General features: G+C 38.0%; 1 protein-coding gene across 3 annotated transcripts; it reads right to left on the bottom strand.

Moving 5' to 3' along the window:
* Positions 1-724: 724 nt before the first annotated feature.
* NDC1 (NDC1 transmembrane nucleoporin) lies at positions 725-17,949 on the bottom strand. Of its 3 annotated transcripts, XM_062580855.1 has the most exons (19): positions 17,874-17,949; positions 17,671-17,791; positions 16,381-16,482; positions 15,775-15,949; positions 15,143-15,281; positions 13,689-13,797; positions 12,679-12,751; positions 11,902-12,034; positions 9,496-9,588; positions 8,305-8,386; positions 7,263-7,418; positions 6,134-6,173; positions 5,919-6,034; positions 5,667-5,785; positions 5,341-5,391; positions 4,253-4,316; positions 2,785-2,885; positions 1,713-1,873; positions 725-982 (listed from the first exon to the last, which is right to left on the bottom strand). In XM_062580855.1, the coding sequence occupies exons 1-19, from the start codon at positions 17,913-17,915 to the stop codon at positions 919-921; spliced, it is 1,941 nt and encodes a 646-aa protein (XP_062436839.1). In that variant the 5' UTR covers positions 17,916-17,949; the 3' UTR covers positions 725-918. The 3 variants fall into 3 exon arrangements, with proteins under 3 accessions (XP_062436839.1, XP_062436836.1, XP_062436837.1); XM_062580852.1 differs by having other exon boundaries at positions 5,919-6,173; XM_062580853.1 differs by having other exon boundaries at positions 5,919-6,173; positions 12,679-12,730.
* Positions 17,950-18,591: the final 642 nt, after the last annotated feature.

Raw genomic sequence — 18,591 nt, 5'->3', positions numbered from 1 at the left:
CTAGAGCAAGTTAAAAAATGAGGTAGGTTGCATCTTCAAACAATTTGGACAGGTTTGCTTCCAAATGAAGTTTAGAAGTTTTTAAAAGGTCGCATTTTTCACCAAAATAATGTACGTTATTGGTAGCTTCTGAAAAAGTTCTGAAAATATGTTACAAACCAGTATTCTTCTCATCTACCTTAACAGAAGGCTGTTAATCCAAACTTCTTGGAGTTCACTCACAAGATCCTTACTCAGAAGAGATTTACTAAATACTATAATGCTGCCTGCACGTTTCAGTGTAGATCAGAACTTAAGTTTCAAAGGTCACCTTAAAGATAAAACCCAAGCTGCTAGCTTTTCAAGAGCAGTTGTACAACACATTGACAGTATTTGTGTCTTAACAATGCCTTTCTGCACACCCATTTTACTCTGAAGGAGTATTTCCATCTTACAGAAGATTAGTATATTTTATTCCTGGGCACATCTGCTTCCTACTTTTAAAGTACATACTTAATGTGCCTAAGTGTTTCATAAATCTAGTTGATAACACTTCTAGTGCAGATGAAATATCTATGCAAATCTCTACTCACCCCTTTAACAGAAAAGAGTAGGGAAAGAACACCACGAAAAAAGTGAAGGTTAAATGGCAAAGTAACTCTCATCATCTCAAACGTTGATAGCAGTCTTTCTTACAAGAAGGACTGATGTTTTCTTATTTGCATGTGGTATTAAAAAGGCAAAATGAATTTAAAATTTTTATTATACAAAGAAACTGATCCAAACCCAGAAGTTTCTGCACAATTTTATAAGCTTTGTTCTATGACTTGTATTTCCACATGCTTTTCCAACAGCCAAGATGGAAAGGCTCATTAGTCCCATTTTCTTCTCACCAAGAGTGCTGAACACAAGCCGTAGCTGTATCAAAATCCAAGTTATTTATTCTTTGTATTCCAAGAATTGCTGCAGTCTTTTCTTATGTTCTGTGGACACTTGCACTGCACTAAAAACAAATGCAGGGCATAAGATTTTACATTAAACATAATACATACACTACAAAAAGCGTCATGTCATACCAAGCATACATAGAAACCAACAGTTATAATGAAGTTGAAATTTAGAAAACTTAGCTGTATGGAAATTCTATGTTCCAAGACAAAAAAAATTAATCCTCAAAACCATCAATTTTCAGCCTCTAAGAGATTGTTCAACACCTACTACTACAAGACACTTGTCTCTAGAAACATAGCCTATTTCTTTACTGTTTAACACAAGCAAGCAATTGTTCACCTTGCAAGAACGATTTTTTGAAGTTAAAAATATGAAAAAATAATCCACTATATATCTAGTACTCCAAATTGAATGACATTTCATCCTGAAAAAGATAGATAGATGCTGAAAAAGTGTCTTTCAGTCCCACATATTCAGAAGCCAAATGTGAAAGTCTGCCTACTCTGACAGCAGCAGACAAAAAAAAAAAAAAAAAAAATCACCACCAGACAACCAAGAAGCTGGGATATCTGATTATCTGAATTCATCCTAGGAGTCTCTCTCTACAGCAGAATAATTCTCTAGTTGATTTACTTTCTTTTCAACAGCTAAAATTTATTTTTTTAAATGGACTGCTCTTATAATGTCCTGAAGGGATTTTTGTACAAACTCCCCCTTTGATAGGTCCTATAATAATATTTAAACTAAATTTAGGAAGAAAACAATCATGAAAAAGATCTTACTTCAAGTGTTCTCCAAAGACAGTAGTTATCCGGTATAGTGCTGTTTTTAGAGAAGCTCTGAGTGCAAATCGTAGTGTTTTGTAGGACGTGTCCACCAAATTTCCTGAAATCCTGGGAGGTTTGCTGGAAACATGAGGCAGTTTGAAATGTTTGTCCACAACCTAATTGAGAAAAACATTAATGAGCTTGTTTCATCTGTTCTTTTCAATTATTTCATAGAACAGACAGACACATAGAACATGTTTGTGTCAAATAAAGCAAAAGAAATCACAAGTTCAGAAATTCCACCAAGACACACACAAGTGTATTGGAGACAGCTTGACCTTGCATTTTCTGGCCATCAACATGAGCAAAGAACCAAGTTCTGTGAAACAAGATTCAATGTTAATGAGTTTTAAATGCTAACCAGAACACACACTGCAGTAGAAGAGCAAATCTAACCTTTTAGAAACAAGTTTCTTTTTTCTTTCCCCCCAGTGCCTGTTCTGGGAATAGATGACTTGCACTGAAGAATTTTAATAACCTCAAAATTCTTTCCAAGAATCTCCATTAAGGCAATACAAAATGATTATATCAATAGGACATGAATAGCCTTGGAAACATTTTTTTTTAATATACATTTTCAAACATCAGTAATTTGAGTAATGCCATAGTAGCAGTAGAGAAACACCACACAGACCTTATCGGTTGCGATTTGCAATGTCTCCATGTTGCATGCCCATAGCGAACTAAAGTCCGAAGTAATTATAATACCATATTTTAAGCGATATTCCCCTAAATAAGGTTTTTAAGCACTTAGTACTATTTATTTTTGAAATGAAACATGCCATTAAGAACTTTCTTTCTCCTAAGTAGAAAAAAAATTACAAGGATTCTATTCAACTGTTTTGTAATGAAAATCGTGGTAAGTAGCTGTTTTGTTTAGGTTAACTGCAGATCAGAAGCAATTTACAGTGGTGAAAACTTCCATCTTATGATTGGTCAGCAATATCAAAATATAAAATCCCTAAACTTGTTCTGCATTAAAGTTAATTTTTTTATTATTATTTTATTTATTTATTTATTTATTTACCTCCTGAAGAGTCAGTAAAGTATTCAGAATAGCTGGCAGTGTAGTTTGAACAACTCCAAATTGGTCTTCAGTAAATGAGGCAGCTACCAAATGAGACAGACCTAAAAAAAAAAAAATTAAAAAAAAATAAAAAAAATGCTATAATCACTGAATTCTTAACAACTTCTACTTGATTTCTCAACTTCTGAAGCATTAACAGATTGGAGAGATCCTATTATTACTTGAAGATTTCACTAGTGTGGTGGAATTTTTCAGGATTTACTGCCTCACCTTTTGGCTTGTGTCAGGACTAAATTAGTCCCTGGTTTGAAATGTGTACAATAGTTTAAGGTTGGTGGTAGGAGAAGGGAAATAATATGCAAAATAGAAATTAAAAAGCTGCTTCTTTCTACTCCTCTGATCAGCACTGCACCTGACATCAACCAAAAGATGGGACTCATTGTACAGTTCTAGCCATAAACAAAACATTTCCAGACCATTTAACTTTTTGTTCTCTTCACCAGGCAGAAGTCTTTAATAATTTAACGGATCTAGCTTTAAATGCTTCATCAGTTTACTTGTTTATCAGATTAAAACAAGTTAGAGTAGGGCCCTCTGGCCTTAGTTAAAAGGCAAATGATAAATAGAGTTTTGCAGAAGTTTGATTTCCGCTTCTTAAATCTACACTTTCTCACCCATCACCTTCACCAATCTGACACAGCCTGTGATATCTGCCTGTAAAATATCTAACCAGGAAGAAGAGGCATTTGCAGGGTCCAAAAGCTTGCATCAGTACTGGTATACAGCTGTGACCTTGAAACAAACAAGAAAACCTGTAGTACAACCACACATTCTCATCGCTATTTTAATTGCCTCCATCTCTGTTTATTAACTTACTACCCAAGTGCTTTGGGTTGCCTTTTTTTTTTTTTTTTTCCTAAGCAAGGCCTGTTACAGTTATCTACTATATACTATATATACTTCTATAGTTATCAACTGTTATGTTGATATCCACAATCTTTGACACTGTCACATCATATCGTAGCTGGATCTCATAATTTTGAGATCTCAAGCAACATCTCTCATTTTCTCTCTCAACTGTCCATGATTAACAGGGAAAGATTCAGAGCCTTTATTCATAAAAGATGTTTTGTAAAAGAACATCATTAATTTGTTACTGAAAATACTATAGAAGTAATACATGGGCTCATGAGGGAGATAAGCAAACGGAATAAAATTTAGGACTCTTCAGATCTAACACCCAAACCTCTGCTGAACACAAACTAAAAGATTTTTGCATAGGATCTCAAAACTAACAAATAACTTTGATCTTTATTCATGTTGGTATCTGAAATGCAGCCACATCTTTGTGTCTAAGTGGATTCAAGGATCTTCTATTTACAAAGCACAGGGCACAAAGTTTGGAATTGGATTTAGTTGTAGTGCAAGAGGCAAAGGAGTAGAACACACAGGAATAGGAACTGCTTACCTTCTAATGCCCAGATGTGCATTTGGGCGTCAGAAAATACAGCTTGGATGGAGGCTTCTGGATGCTGAGAAGAAACCAAAGAACTTTGAATGCACTTAAGTTAAATATAACCAGAATTGCAGGTTTCAATCAAGGAATTACACATATGACAAGATCACATCTCTCCCCTCAGAAAAGACCAGTAAGGCTGACAGATCTCAAGGGCACACAGAAAATTTTTGACCTTTCAAGAAACAAAAATTCTTTTTGAACAGAAGCTGCCCACGAAGCTATATTAGTTTCCAAAGGCCAAATAGACTAGGCAATTTCCCCATGCTTGTTTCATAATCTTGATTAGTCTCCACTCCAGTTTGCAACTGATCAGAAAACACTGCTGTACATGTAAGTACAAACCATTCTCAGATGCCCAGGAAAGATTTGCATGTAAAAACATGATCCTCACTTGCAGAAAACATCTAAATCTACAAAAAACAAAAGATCTAAGGTAGAGGGGAAAGTTTCTGTAAAGCTTAACTGAGTTAGTGGTCTATTATAAGAGAAATGCTCAATTGTTTCTCTGTGTAAATACTAAGTTTAAGTGTTCAAGTTCACCCAAAATGTAGTAGTAATATTAGTACTATTATTTCATAAGGAGAAATTCCCAACATCCTGGCTACTACTCCTCTCTTAGAGGAAAACTATAAAGAATTCCTTCAGTATCTTTACATTGAAAAAATTAACTAATTGAATTCTGATTTTAAGTAAAGGCCATTTCATCTAGTAAATAGCATAAGTGACAATTGGATCTTTTAAGTTCTCAGTTATGTTTTTCTAGGGCATGCTGCTTTAACCAAAATACATTTTATAAATAGTTCAGCTTAAATAAGTATCACTCTTTTTAATGCAGGTATAGGATACTACCACTATGAAACTCACAGCAAGTACAATGTTTTGAAATCTGAAGAATGTTGTAAAACTTTAGAGTAAGACAGAGGTTTCAGATCTGTTAGTACTATATATAAAAAGGTATGTAGTGCCACAGTAGAACCCATACGCTCGTGCATTCCTAGGCCATGCAGCATAGTCACAAGGCATTAGATCATGATTACCTTGCTGAAGAAATACATTATCAGTACTCGTTTTGACAAGAAGTTTTTTATCTGAAAAGAAAAAAACAAAAGATTAAAAATGTTGCCTTTAACTCAGGGGATGCATAGCTGGCCCTCAACTCTAACATCTTCTCATAAGAAGCAGTATAAAAGGCACTGGAGGGAGGGTGGAGGAAGGCCTTTTTTTAAAAAAAAAAAAAAAAAAAAAAAAGTTATGCAAGCTAATTGCAGAAGGAAGCATTCATTCAATGAAAGGAAGGTTCTTTCAAGAACAACACCTAAGCTGCACTGTCTATAACTTATCTGTACTGCAACTTTTACTCTACCTGTTCTTGCTTGTTCTGAAGCCATGTGTAAATAAAGCTGGGCTGTACTGCCTCACTGCCAGCTCTCACCACAGAGACCACTGGAAAGGATTCTTGGTGAGAACCATTCATTTGCAGATCTACAAGAGAAACAAAGCCCCTTCAGAAAAACTGGTTACTGTCACTTTCATCCTAAAGATACAGATGTCTACTGACATGTCTACTACACTAATGACTACATGGCTAAAAACAAGCACAGTGGAAAACCTCTACCTGAATTTGATGTCCACAGCTTTGGTCCTCTTCTCATAACGTGAGGACTTTGGACTGATCCATGCCAAGGAGACTTTAAATCCAGAATTCCCGCTTTGCAATTTAAAACAGGTGAACTGAAAGGTGAACCAACATCAGACCCAGGTGATGTCTTTAAAGGTAACAGGGATGATTTAACCAGGGAAGGCATGGGGGCTCTGGGAATGACATTAGACCTCTGCAACTGGAAGGACAAGTCTTCTGTCGCAATGGCTCCTAACAACAAAGAACACAGTGCTTGAAGACAAACAGGCTGCAGCACATGAAATAGGAGACAAATTTGTTATTTGGTTGCTACTTCAGCAAATTCTGTATTCTCAGAGCTTTTATTAAAAGACAGCATTTCCACTGTGGTCTTTAAAACACTCAACACCAATTCTGATGTGTAGTCTTTTAAAACAGCAAAAAATGAGAAGGGTATCTGGATTATTTTTCTTTGATAACTAGCACTACTACGCTCTCATATGTGTTTATCTGAAACGTACTTCTAAGATTAAGCACTAGAAAGCAGCCTACTTAAAGAGAGACCCTCCGCAGGAGTGACAATTCTTCTACTCTGTTAGCAGGGGCTTCATGTCAGTCACAAAATCCAAGAGAACAGAGCGTGAGGAGCAATTCACCTCTAGCTCATCAGCAGTCCCCCATCCTGAGGCAGGAGTACACTTGTATCCTAGGCACTGGCTGCTAAGAGATTCAATTACTTGGCAGCTCTTGTGCCAGCACAGCTCCACTGCCAATCATGAAGCACAAGTTTGGCATGTGAAACACCTGAACTGCTTTGCAGGCTGCACATGGCTCAAGAGCCAGGTTGGCTTTCCTTATTCTACAGTGATACTGAGTGAATCATATAAATGTATTCAGCGTCCCTACAACAACAAAACAAAAGAAGAATTTTTACCAGTTTAAACTAATCATAAGAGCAGTTATGCAAATTACAAAACATCTCCTAGCAAGATTTCAGTTCTCCCTGCATCAGGTTCTACCACTTACTAAAAATATAATTACTAGACTTCCTAATTCATGCAAATGTGAAGAAAACTACTGTACTGAACAAACATCATGCACTGTGAACAAACTGAAGTATGCTCTTTCCAAGTTTTCTGTCAGTTATCTCGGTGGTATTACAACAAGAATATTTAAAATGAAATAGAGCGGGGGGGGAGGAGGGAGCAGCACTTTTAAATCACATTTAGTTGAAGGAAAACTTGCAATTCATTTCTCCACACAACTCAGATTCTAGTATGCCTATATAACCTGCCAGTATTTTCAGGCTTTACAAACTGTTGTGAATGTTTCCTCAGATACCTGGAGTCTGGGGAGATATTTTCAGTTCTCCTGCTGGCAGCTTTGCTCTCCCATTGGCTGCTGCAGCTTCCTGCTGTGTGATCAGCCTCTGGGTTAGATCACTCAGAAGACGTAAACACTCCTTTGATACTGCGGTCCAGTTGTGCGGGTGCCCACCTAGCAGCATGCACACAAACAACGTGAAATGCAGTAGGCATGTTTCATCAAGATGTGCATCACTCCAGCTATTCTGACAGTGCTCACCTGCTTCCAGCATACACTTGAAAAGCTATAGTACCTTTCCATTTCTAAAAAGCCACAGTGCATTTCCACTGTAACAGTTTAAATACTCAGAGGAAGATGAAAATATGGACAAAGTCTATCTTCCAGTGAATAGATAACTCTCAAAGACTCCAGTGAAACCCACTATACAAGCAGGAAACATAGGCAGTTCAGCCCATCAGATTTGAAGTCTACTAAACAACTAAAATAAACAAATGTAGTATCAACTACGATGTTGAACAGCTTTGAAGTAGCACAAACACTGGAATGCCTGATGAAGTGCAACAAGAAGTTCCTGAAGGCTTCTAGGCTTCTAGGGTTTTAATTGACCTTCTCTGCCACACCTTTGTATATAGCAAGAGGCTTGTATACTAATTGAAATCATAGTCATTGTTTCCTTTCACAGTTCTAGTGGTGACTTACTATTTATGCTTTATTTCATATCTCAGTCACATCTGAGCATTAGGCTTTCGTATACATCTGCGAGATTTTCAGTTTGGACTGTTTCCCTTGTGATGTCAAGAGTACCCTGCTTTCAGCACCCCAAGACCTGTGTTTCATGGCTGTCGTGTAAATCAAACAACAGGCACCACTATTTGTTGACTTTAGTAGATGAAACAACACAAATATAGATAATTAAGCATCCTTTTGGAAAAAGCATCATGGGGTACTTTTACTTATAAGGCCTTCTGGCTCATGTAGCATGCATCACATTACTTCTAAAAGCACTTGATTAACACTTCTTAAAAAAGGAATAAACATGCAGTAGTTTTGGAATTACCTGGCTGACTAAGACTAAAGACTTCCTGTCGACGAACAGGAGAATACTGGGAAAGTAACATCAAGTCTTGCAAGGCTAAAAACTGCAAAGAAGAAAATGTTTTGGTGTATTCAAAAATCCAGTGGGTTTCCATAAAAATGAGTTACCTTTACAAATGCAATCCCCAAAGAATGAGTTCATGCAGAAATCACAGCCCCATGTCAGAGAAAAGAAAGGAGGCAGGGAACTGCATGCATCTCTAGAATCACTTTCGATGGGGCTGCTCAGTAAGAGCTTCACAGAGAACTTTACATCAAAACAAATGAAATCTCAGTAAAGATCTAGCATACTGTTTCTAGTCTTAACAGCTAAGAACTCAGACAAAGAGCTCCAAAAGAAAAAAAAAACACCTTAGGTAAGAACTCTTTCTGTAAGCCAGAGTTCAACTGCATAGTTTGTCATTCAGTATCAAACCTGCTTTTTTTTTTTTTTTTCCTTAAACAGAACAGCTTTTCTTATTTAAGGAGTGAATATGGCAATCCCAAAACTGAATTTCCCACACCTTGCAACTACGAGAAGACTCAATTACAAATTAGATATAATCTCAGTATTTACTGAAGAAAGATTTCCCGTATCTTTAGCTGTCCTAGAGAAGGCCCCGTCTTCCCCAACCATCCTTTGATAATGCAACAAACTTTAAAAAAAGTATTCAAATGAATTGCAGTATATTGCATTTCTAATCACTAAACATGGAAGTTGCATGTGCAAGGGAATATTCTCATCTTTCTTTATAGAATACTTCTTGTATGAGTTCTCAAATTTTTAATTATTATATCAATAAATCCTATTAAAGACTACCACAATCAAGACCAAAATTATTCTCCTTTATTCATAGATTTTAAGTAGCTTTTATAGTATTGTCTCTAAGGGGAAATAAATTTTGTAGCAGACAAATTAAACACACCTCACTTCTAACTAAACGAATCTCTTCAGCTTAAGTGTAACATAGGATGGTAAGCACCAGCAGATGTCACTAGGAAACAAGTTTTCATCACTAAAAGTTACTCTCCCTTGTTGAGTGTTCTGAGGCAGTTTTCTAGAAGAACAAACACCTTAATTAAAATAACTGCTACATAGAAGATTTGATTACAAGCTTTGGGAAACACCTTCTCACCACACACCCAGCTGGGAACATGCTGGTGATTTTGTTACCTTTATAATGAGGGGAGGGTTGCTGTTTAAAATTTTAGGTAGGCACTGATCCGTCTCCTCAGCAAAAGTTGGCTGGACAGGAAAATGATGCGTCTAAATATAAACATCAGAAGCTGCGTTACACAGAGCAAAACATGAGAAAAAGTAATGAAAGACCACATTGAGACGGTATTTGCCAGATGAATGATGAACAACTACAAAAAACACATACTCAGATGCTTCAATTTACTATAAACTAGCCTGTAATTCCTAACATAGAAAAAGAGTTTAGCAGTTACTTGTGAAGTTGAGAAATCCTACCAAATCCAGCAACCATCTTTCATTGTATTTATCTTCTAATATCTTCTGTTATCTATATGGTTAGTAGTTAGGGGCATCATATCTCATGAAAAAGAAATCCACCTAACTACGTATCTGTAGTTAGATTGAGGTAAACTAGAAACACCACATTAGCAAGAAATAAGATTGAACTCTAAACCGTAATGTCCATCTCTAAAACCATATCTTGACCAACTTGGTGAAGAACTGAGGGTTCCATAATCAAATAAAAGATTCTAAAATCCTTCACTTGTAATGATAAAAGAATTCTATAATTTATTAGTGAAACAATACAACATTCATATTCTGTCTGTTAACAGAATTTGTTTTCCTATTCTCATGATTACAGTGTTCGAAATGCAAACAACAGTGCTTAAATTGCATCAAACACTGCATCTTTTTAATATTATTTAATATGAACTTGTTTGTGTACAGATTATCAGTCTCATGTTTACAACAGTCTTTCTTTGAAACTATTTCTTTCAGCTTTTTTCTCCTCCCTCTCCAACGGCTAAATTGAAATTTATAATAGCAATCACTTATAAAGGGTCAATAAAGTGATTTGATGCGGAACTGATTGAAAAGTCACTAGAGAAATTGTACGTTTAAGTTTATACTATGCAACTATTTACTAACAGCTCTGGAAGTTGTTCAGCTCATCAAAAGAGAATTCACACAAATAAGCAAATCTTTAACAGCTAAAAAGGCAACATCCATTTTACACCTTCACAACTGGATGCTTCTTTTGTCTTGCACAGCTTTGTAAGCAATACAATAATTAGTGGCATTGAGACAGTGCTCAACAACACTTCAACTATTATCCTTTAAAATTCGACATTCACACCTCAGAGCTCTTGTTCCAGCCTGTCTGCAGATTCTCACACATTATTACATCAGTTATGCTTGAGTCATTAATTTTTTTTCCAAGCAATCATAGTAACTAGAGACCATTTAATTATAGCTAACACTCTAAAAAGCAATGAATATGCTCTTTTACCCCATAAGGGTCCTTTGCATTTCTAGAATGTATTAGCCCAGGCTTTGAATCCCACTCATTTTCCTATTAACCTGCAGTCTAATAGAAGTTTTGTTTTTTTTTTTAAAAAAAAAAAAAAAAAAAAAGTTAGATGAACAACTAAAAAAAGTTAGATGAACAGCTTTTTGTGCTCTATTTTTTTTAACAGAATACCTGGATTAGCCAAAGAGAGAGTCTTCTCTAATTCTTTGTCTGCAAGACTTTATTTTCTTAAGTCATGGTCTCAGCTTTATTCTAATGCAATTTATTATATATTTAAATGGCTTTTTTAGCCATGTTACTTTGTAGCTTTATGGTTAAATAAAAAAGCAGAAAGTATTAATTCTCAGAATTGCTTTAAATCTACTTTAATACCATAGCCTGATTTCTATTAACATGTCTCTGCTTTGGAGCATGTCTTTGCTATGTACTTTGATGGCTTGTTTAAGATTTCTAGAGTTTAGCTTGCAGAATACTGACAGTGCTTTAGTTTCGTTCATATTGTAAAACTTCACCGAGAGCTACGCAGTTTCCAGATATTCTCTTCTTATGCAACCTTCTGCTGTCTGTCACAAGTCTTTCAGCTAGTTTCAAGCTCAAATACAAAATTACTGCATGGAAACACAGGTAGAGACTGAACTAACAACCTGTGCCAGACACATACAGGCTCTGTACTGCTTCAGCTGTCTCTTATCAGAGACATAAAAGTTGTAAGAAACTTAGTGCTGCCTGGATTCAGCACTAAGTTCTCTGTTAGGGTGGCCCCAAGAGCACTCATATGGACTTGGCATTAATCATAAGACCAGGAAAACAAGGACATGGAAACAGAAGTAGAGGAGCAGGAAAAAAGGTGGAAATAAAGCACTGCTGCAAACATGTTAATTTTGTGAGCAGTACAAGCTTGTCTTGCTGCAGAGAGAGGAAAACGTGGGCTTGAAAAAATAAATAAATAAATAAAATCGGGGAATTCATAATTAAATTATTTCCCAGTAAAACTACTACTACTCTTGAAAAGAAAGTATTATCCATGCAACACTGCTGTTAGACATTTCATTTCGTCATTAAGTACTAACCTCTGTAGCATAGATTTTGAAGAGTAACCATGCAATGTACCAGGTAATCAGAAGAAATACTCCACCCAGCCAGGCATGGTAGAGCAAGGAGAGATCCAATAAGCCAGACAGAGTGTCAAGAGGATGCAATTTACTGCAGATAAAACAAGAAGACATAAGTATTTTTTATTATGGAGGATGCTGATAGTAAGTAAGCAGAAACAATTTCAAGAATAGAGTTGTATTTTTCTTTTTTTCCCCCCTTTTTGAAAACTCTCTCAAAAATCCTATTTATTCCTTTCAATTTTTCAGTAACTATGATCCTGAAATATAAAAGTAATGAAATTAAAGAAATACAAAATAAGTAACTATGATAAGTTTCAATCAATTAGAATATTAACAATTCCAAATTCCCTATCGTAAAACAAATAGTAGCCATACAAAAATGAATATACACTCTTAAAAAAAAAACACACAAACCCACCCAGAAAAGTAGATAAAAAAAAACATGTGTGACACTTGGATGGTTAAGCCTTTCTAATATTTAAGATAATTACAGAGATGAAGGAGACTAGTGAGGATTTCTTAATGTCTATCTGTCAGATGGATCCAAAAGGAACCAACACAATCTGGTAGGAGACATTTGGGAATTATGTAACAGTCCCTGTGCGCTGTACTGGGAGGCAAGAAACTAGATCCTGCTACACACCAAGAATCAGTTGCTAAGCCAGGCTTCTTTAGCAGAGGGAGCTGCTGGCAATATCGTCCTGCAAGTTTTCAGCACAGTATACTACTTACCTGTCTATATGAAGATCCATGGTGGTACTTATCCATACCCTTGGGATATAACCTATCGGCCCCAAAAGAAACACTGTGAAACAAATATGACACTGCCAAACATGTACACATTAGGCCAAAAACAAACCAAAAGTAGAATAGATGTACACAGGCAAGGACTGGCCTTTTTACATACACGTACTATAGAACAATTCATCTTTTGTTTTCTTTAGAAACTGAAGAGAATGAAAAAAGGCTTCAGGCCAGCAACTATAGAGTAAAAGATGTAGATCTTATCTCAAATTTTATTTCCAGCTTCTCAGAATGTCTCATTGGAGTTATTTGTAGTTCTTCGTTAACAAAAGAGGGTTAATAGTAATTTAATATTTGTTTTCAGCACAGCTCAAGCACCAGTAGAATGTTTTTAAATCTTTAATGGAAAGCAATACAGAACACACTAAATTTTTAGCTTATCCTCTAATGTAAATAAAATAGAAATCATTTTAGCATGTTTTGACATAATTTAAATGTATAACTACAACTGAAACTTTAAAAATAATGATTTCTAGAAAGTCCAGTCCTAAAGAGCAAACTTTGGTCTTGCTTGGGAGGAAGCTGTGTTACCTTTTTCTCCCCAATTTTCTCCAAATACTACAAAGTACATCTGAGAATAAAGACAAAGTAATCATTTTTACAGTAAAAAATAGAGAAAACAGTGTATACACACATATACATTTAAAAAAATAACCCTTCTTATAGAAGGTATTAAAGTCTTTGGAGAAGAGGCATTTCTCATACACCACACAAGCTTCTGTGGGGCTATTAAGACTTGCCATCACACATACACTGCTAAGGTTCAAGCTCTGTGCTTTTTCCTACTGTTTTAGAGAAGTGTTAGCTCTGTCTACTTTTTAAACAAGCCTGTATGTCTTGAGCAGGTTATTTGGAAGATTGAAAAAGATAGTATAGTATGCCTAATAGATTAAAGAAAGTTTTCAGAATACAGAAATAGTAATTTCAGGAATTCTTACCAAAAAAGTAATATGCAATACAGAAGTTTCTAATCAAATACAGTGATTCCACACAACTGTGTTTAACAAGAAGAGGCAAAGATCGTCTGAAACGTAAGTACTTGTATTGCTAAAAACAAAAAAACAAACTAGTTTAACATTCCGCATTCAGAACATATCATTTTAAGTGATTAAAAAAAAAGGGATACGGCAGTTGAAATGCAGTATACTTGAAGTTTAGATTAATTTAAAAGATTAATTTAAGGCAATTCCAGGTGTTACAACTACTACTTATCCTCCCATTTTTTTTCTGTCATTTTATAATCATCTCTAGTTTTCATCCTTGTTCCTCCTTGTATGAGCATGGAGGGTTGCGAAACTGACTTTATAAACTGTAAAAATGCTATCTAATGCAAAATAAATGAAAACCAATAAGGGCAACATTTCATCCACTAGATTTCATTTAGATTCAGATAGTTTGATTAAAACATACAGAAAATTCAGAGAAGCGTGAGTTGACACTAATCCTTCTAACAGCAAAAGTAGTGCACTGCTGAATCATTTCTCCGTAAAAAACAAATAAGATCTTTCCAAAAGACCAAAGAACCCTGTCTGAAAGTATATGCAAATAAAACAAAATTTTACATGGCTAGGTTGAATTTTAGAAAAAGTTAAATAGTATTTAAAAAAGATACTATAAATACGCCTTGATGCTTAGTTTGCTTGCTTGCTGATAAACAGAATGGTCATGAACTATTTTACTGCAAAACATCTAATTCAGAAAACCTTGTTTAAGGACATTTTGCCAAATCAGTTGGACTTTACAAATCTGAGAGTCATGCAAAGTTAATGGCTACTGCGAGGCTACAGCAACAGCAGAAATATTTTTAAGATGCTGGTTCACAAGCCACCCCTCAGCATTTCTCATTGGTATAAACTTCCACAGAGGGGGCTGCTAGAGCCCTCTCTGAAAGCCTTAGTGGAATTTCAGTTTCTACAGCACTATATATGAACAAGTGCTGAATGTTGACCTTTAAGCAAGATTTAATAAGCTATTTAAACTTTAAATGATTTAGTACTCAGTTACAATTGATAATACACTTTTGTTATTCTCAGAGACTTTCAGCTTTTAGGTGACCCTTGCTGTTAGTTCCTGAAGTTAACATTCAATACTTGCACATTGTCTTGTTTTTCCCCCTCTCTCCTGCAGTGGTCCACCTCAGCCAGCATTTAATAGAGGGGTGTAAATTTTATAATCGTGTCATCCTCAATTTCTGTGCTTATTCGAAAGGACATGATAGGAAGGAGGAAGATGAAAACTACTGGCATTTGAAGCTAACTTGTGTATGTTTCATCAAGCAGTGAAAGCATGTCAGGGAGCTGCTATCGCATATTGAAAAGTATAAATAATCAAAGTTTTTTTGATCACTGTTTTGCTTAGACATTTCACTCAGTCAAGTTTTTCAATTTCTTACCTGTATGATTGGAAATGGCAAATAATTCATGTTGTTAACAAGATACAAGAGACTGTAACTGTACCCCATGAAAGCTCCAGACAGTAGAAAAAAGAGGTGATATTCATTCAGACACATCTGAGGAACAGCATTGTCTAGGCTAAAATAAAGAACTTGGTATTAACTCTGAGTCAAAAAAGAAAAAAAAAATAGTTATTCTAGCCTTAGGTAATCAGAAGCTTGTTTTTACAGTACTGATCATGATACATGCTGTTTCCCCCTCCCCCCCCCCCTTAAAGTGCAAATCAGTCCACCCATTTTTGTAATTCCTGCATGAGGATGCCTCTGGTATTTTTTAAATCTGTCATGTAGACCAAAAGACCAAGATCTGGTTCAATTCAAGGAACAAGTAATCTTTCATCATTCAGCTTCCATCAACAATCATGGGAATTTTGGTTTGAGTTTCTGGCCCAGTTATTTCTTTAATGCAGCTGTAACATCTATATATCCTTTAGCAAAGGCTATCAACACATAATTGCTCATTTTTCTTAGTACTCAAATATTATTCTTCCATTTAAAAGAGGACATAAGTAAAAGCATTTTACAATAAAAGACCTTTGCATAATTCACTTTTAACGCACACAAGTAATTACCTTTCTGAAGATGTGCAGGGCACAGCAAGAAACTGGAACTTCCCTTTTGTCATAACCGCAGCACACCAAGCAACCAACATTCCCATTACAGCATGAACAACTGAATGAATAACTTGCTGAGGGTGAATAATTTTTCCTATCAGTGCTAATCGAGAGCATGGTATTGACGGCACAACTGCAAATAGAAGTTCAAAGTGAGTTTTCACTTGCTACATATAAAATACTTCATTTTAAAGAGATGCCATTGGTACCAAAGAAGCTTTTACGGTTAAAACCAGTCACTAGATGATAAAGAAACCAATAAAGCATCTCAGCAAAAATCTCTCAGCCAGGAGACACTCTTGAGGAATCTGGAATGTTCTCTGCTTTGAAAACCACTATCTTCTGACACAAACAAATCTGCTGCAGTCATGGGCCTCCCTCTGTCCCTGAGGCAATGAGTAAATACAAAGCACTCATCTTTACTTAAAGATAAGCTTTGATAAGTTTCTTTTTAAATTAATATAGACAATGTACAATGTTGTGCATCAAATACAAATCTTTTAAAATGGTCATTCTGTTTAATTCAGCAGTATCGTAGTCACTTCAGCAATTTATATAACCCACCTGCATAAAATTCAGCGTTGAAGATGCTTATTACTAGTATCACCAGAGACATAAGAAGGATACAAAAGATGACATAGGAAGTATATATATCATTGAAAGAATCTAAAATAATAATAATAAAAAAAAGATTATAAAAATACAACATATACACTAAATAAACAAGAACAACATTTAGACAATTAGCAATAATCCACTAGGTATGTGATGGAGAGTCATGTTCAGTGGACTCTTAACTAATTTCATCCCACGTCAGCCCAGTTGCAAAATGCTACTGGTTGAAAGTATATTTAAATTTCACAGAAAATATTCTATTAACTAAGTTTATAGTAAACGAACATTAACAATTTTGTAGCTCAATCTGAAAGGATCTTTTTTTTTTTTTAATGGCTGAACTAGCACAGCTTCCTGACATTTAATAAAACCTGCAGCCATACATTCACACAAAAGATAAGGATTTTTTTTTTTTACAGAGTAAATAATTTTTGTTTGGTTGTCTTCCAGGGCTTCATACTTTCAGTGGGAAGAAGAAATTAAGTCTCTCTGCCCTGAGTAGCTAAACGATCGCAGCTTTCGAGTTTCCATTACAACACTTCTCCATTTTCTGTGCTGCGTGTGCGTACACAGGAGGGAAGTTTGGTCTACTTCAGCGGTTTCATTCATGATCCGCTGCACCAAAGCTGGAGGAGTCTTAGCTGTTTGCGTAAAGAGCCAAGTGCCTAGGGTGGAAAGGGGAAGGGCATCCAAGCAGTCAGAATAGAGAACTAAGTCGTACAACCTGATTTTCCTCTGAAGGATATATTTACATCAGCTTGCAACAGTTATTTCTACTTAGGGAAAACTATGATTATAAGCAACAAGGAAACTTACGTATTAAAGGTCAGTTAGAAATGCACAAAGTAAAATTGAAATATCATGTCATAGCCAGTTTGTCCCCTTTCTCTGGGTCCAAAACAACAGTGAAGTGGGAGAAATGCAAACGTAAATATAAGGCTATAAAACTACGAAAAGGCTAATGGGAATCTGGTTAACTATTGCAGTGCTTGTATACACATGCTTTCTTCTCTTTGAAGAGTCCCTGAGCTGTCAACGAAGATATGCTTCAGCCTTAAGCAATTAAAGGCTCCCGTTTCTACTGCGCCCTTGCAGCAGTCAGTTCAGACTTAACGTAGAAATATCCCGCGCACACGGCGCGTAACGAATCGCCAGGTTGTAGGCGAGTCCCCCACGCTCCAGAACGGCCGGCGAAGGGAGAGCGAGGCGGGAAGGCCCCGCGCAGCCCGGGGCACTTACTGGAGACCCAGCGCAGCGGGTGGAAGGGGTCGATGCCGCTGAGGGCGACGAAGGCCGCGGTGCAGAGGGGCAGCAGCAGCACGGACCAGGCGACAGCGGCGGCCACTCTCCAGCCCAGCACCTGCGGGAGCAGAGCGTGAGGAGGGCCCGCACCGGGCGCGGGGGGCCGCAGCGGGGCCCGGGCCCGGGCGGGCCGCGCTCACCTGGCGGAGCAGCGCCTGCTGCTGGCCCGGCGCCGCGCTCATGGCCGCGGCCCGGCCGAGCGGCCCGCGCCGCCGTTCAAAGTCTCCGCCGAGCAACGGCCGCCCCTCGCCGGCCGCACGCCACTTCCGCTGCCCGCCGCCGGACCTCGCGGCCGGCAGCCAATAGGAGCCGCTTTCCCCGCCCCCGGGCGGAAGCGAGGGCGCGCGCGCGCGGGCAGGCGGCGCGGCGGGGACTACAAGCCCCGGCGTGCCCCGCGGCGCGGGAGCCGGGCGGAGCCGCGAGGGAGCGGCGCGCCCCACCGCTGGCGCTGGCGGCGGCGGCGCCGCGGCACGGACGGCTGACGGGGGGGAGGGGGCCGCTCCCCGGCCCGGCCCGGCCCGGCCCGGCCCGGCCCGGCCCGGCCCGCACCTCCCCCGGAGCACAGCGCCAGCGAGACCGGCCCCCGCGCCAGCACGTGGCGCCGCGGGGCTGAGGGAGCGGCCGTTAGCGACCGTTAGCGACCGTTACTGCCAGCCGCTGCCCGCGCTCAGGCGCAGACCTCCGGGGCTGTTAAACACCGCCCTCAGGCGCGAAGGGGAACATCAAACTCCACTGCACAACCCGCCACGGGAGGGAAGAGGTTGCTTCAGGAGAGAGAAGAGTGGCAGCGGGGCTGGGGAAAGCGCTAGAGAGCGCAAAGCGCTTTAGAGCCGCTGTGCGCGGCTCCGAAGTACCTTG

Source organism: Rhea pennata, chromosome 8 (genome assembly GCF_028389875.1).
Source record: "Rhea pennata isolate bPtePen1 chromosome 8, bPtePen1.pri, whole genome shotgun sequence".
NCBI lineage: Eukaryota > Metazoa > Chordata > Aves > Rheiformes > Rheidae > Rhea > Rhea pennata.
Note: the sequence above shows the minus strand (reverse complement) of the source record. Positions and strands in the feature narration are given on the sequence as shown.

Coding starts and splice junctions, on each gene's coding strand:
- NDC1 (XM_062580852.1), bottom strand. CDS start 17,915: ATGAGCGCGGCGCCGGGCCAGCAGCAGGCGCTGCTCCGCCAG. Junction 16,483..17,670: donor CCCGCTGCGCTGGGTCTCCA/GTAAGTGCCCCG, acceptor TTATTATTTTAG/ATTCTTTCAATGATATATAT. Junction 4,317..5,340: donor TAATGTATTTCTTCAGCAAG/GTAATCATGATC, acceptor GTTTCTTCTCAG/CATCCAGAAGCCTCCATCCA.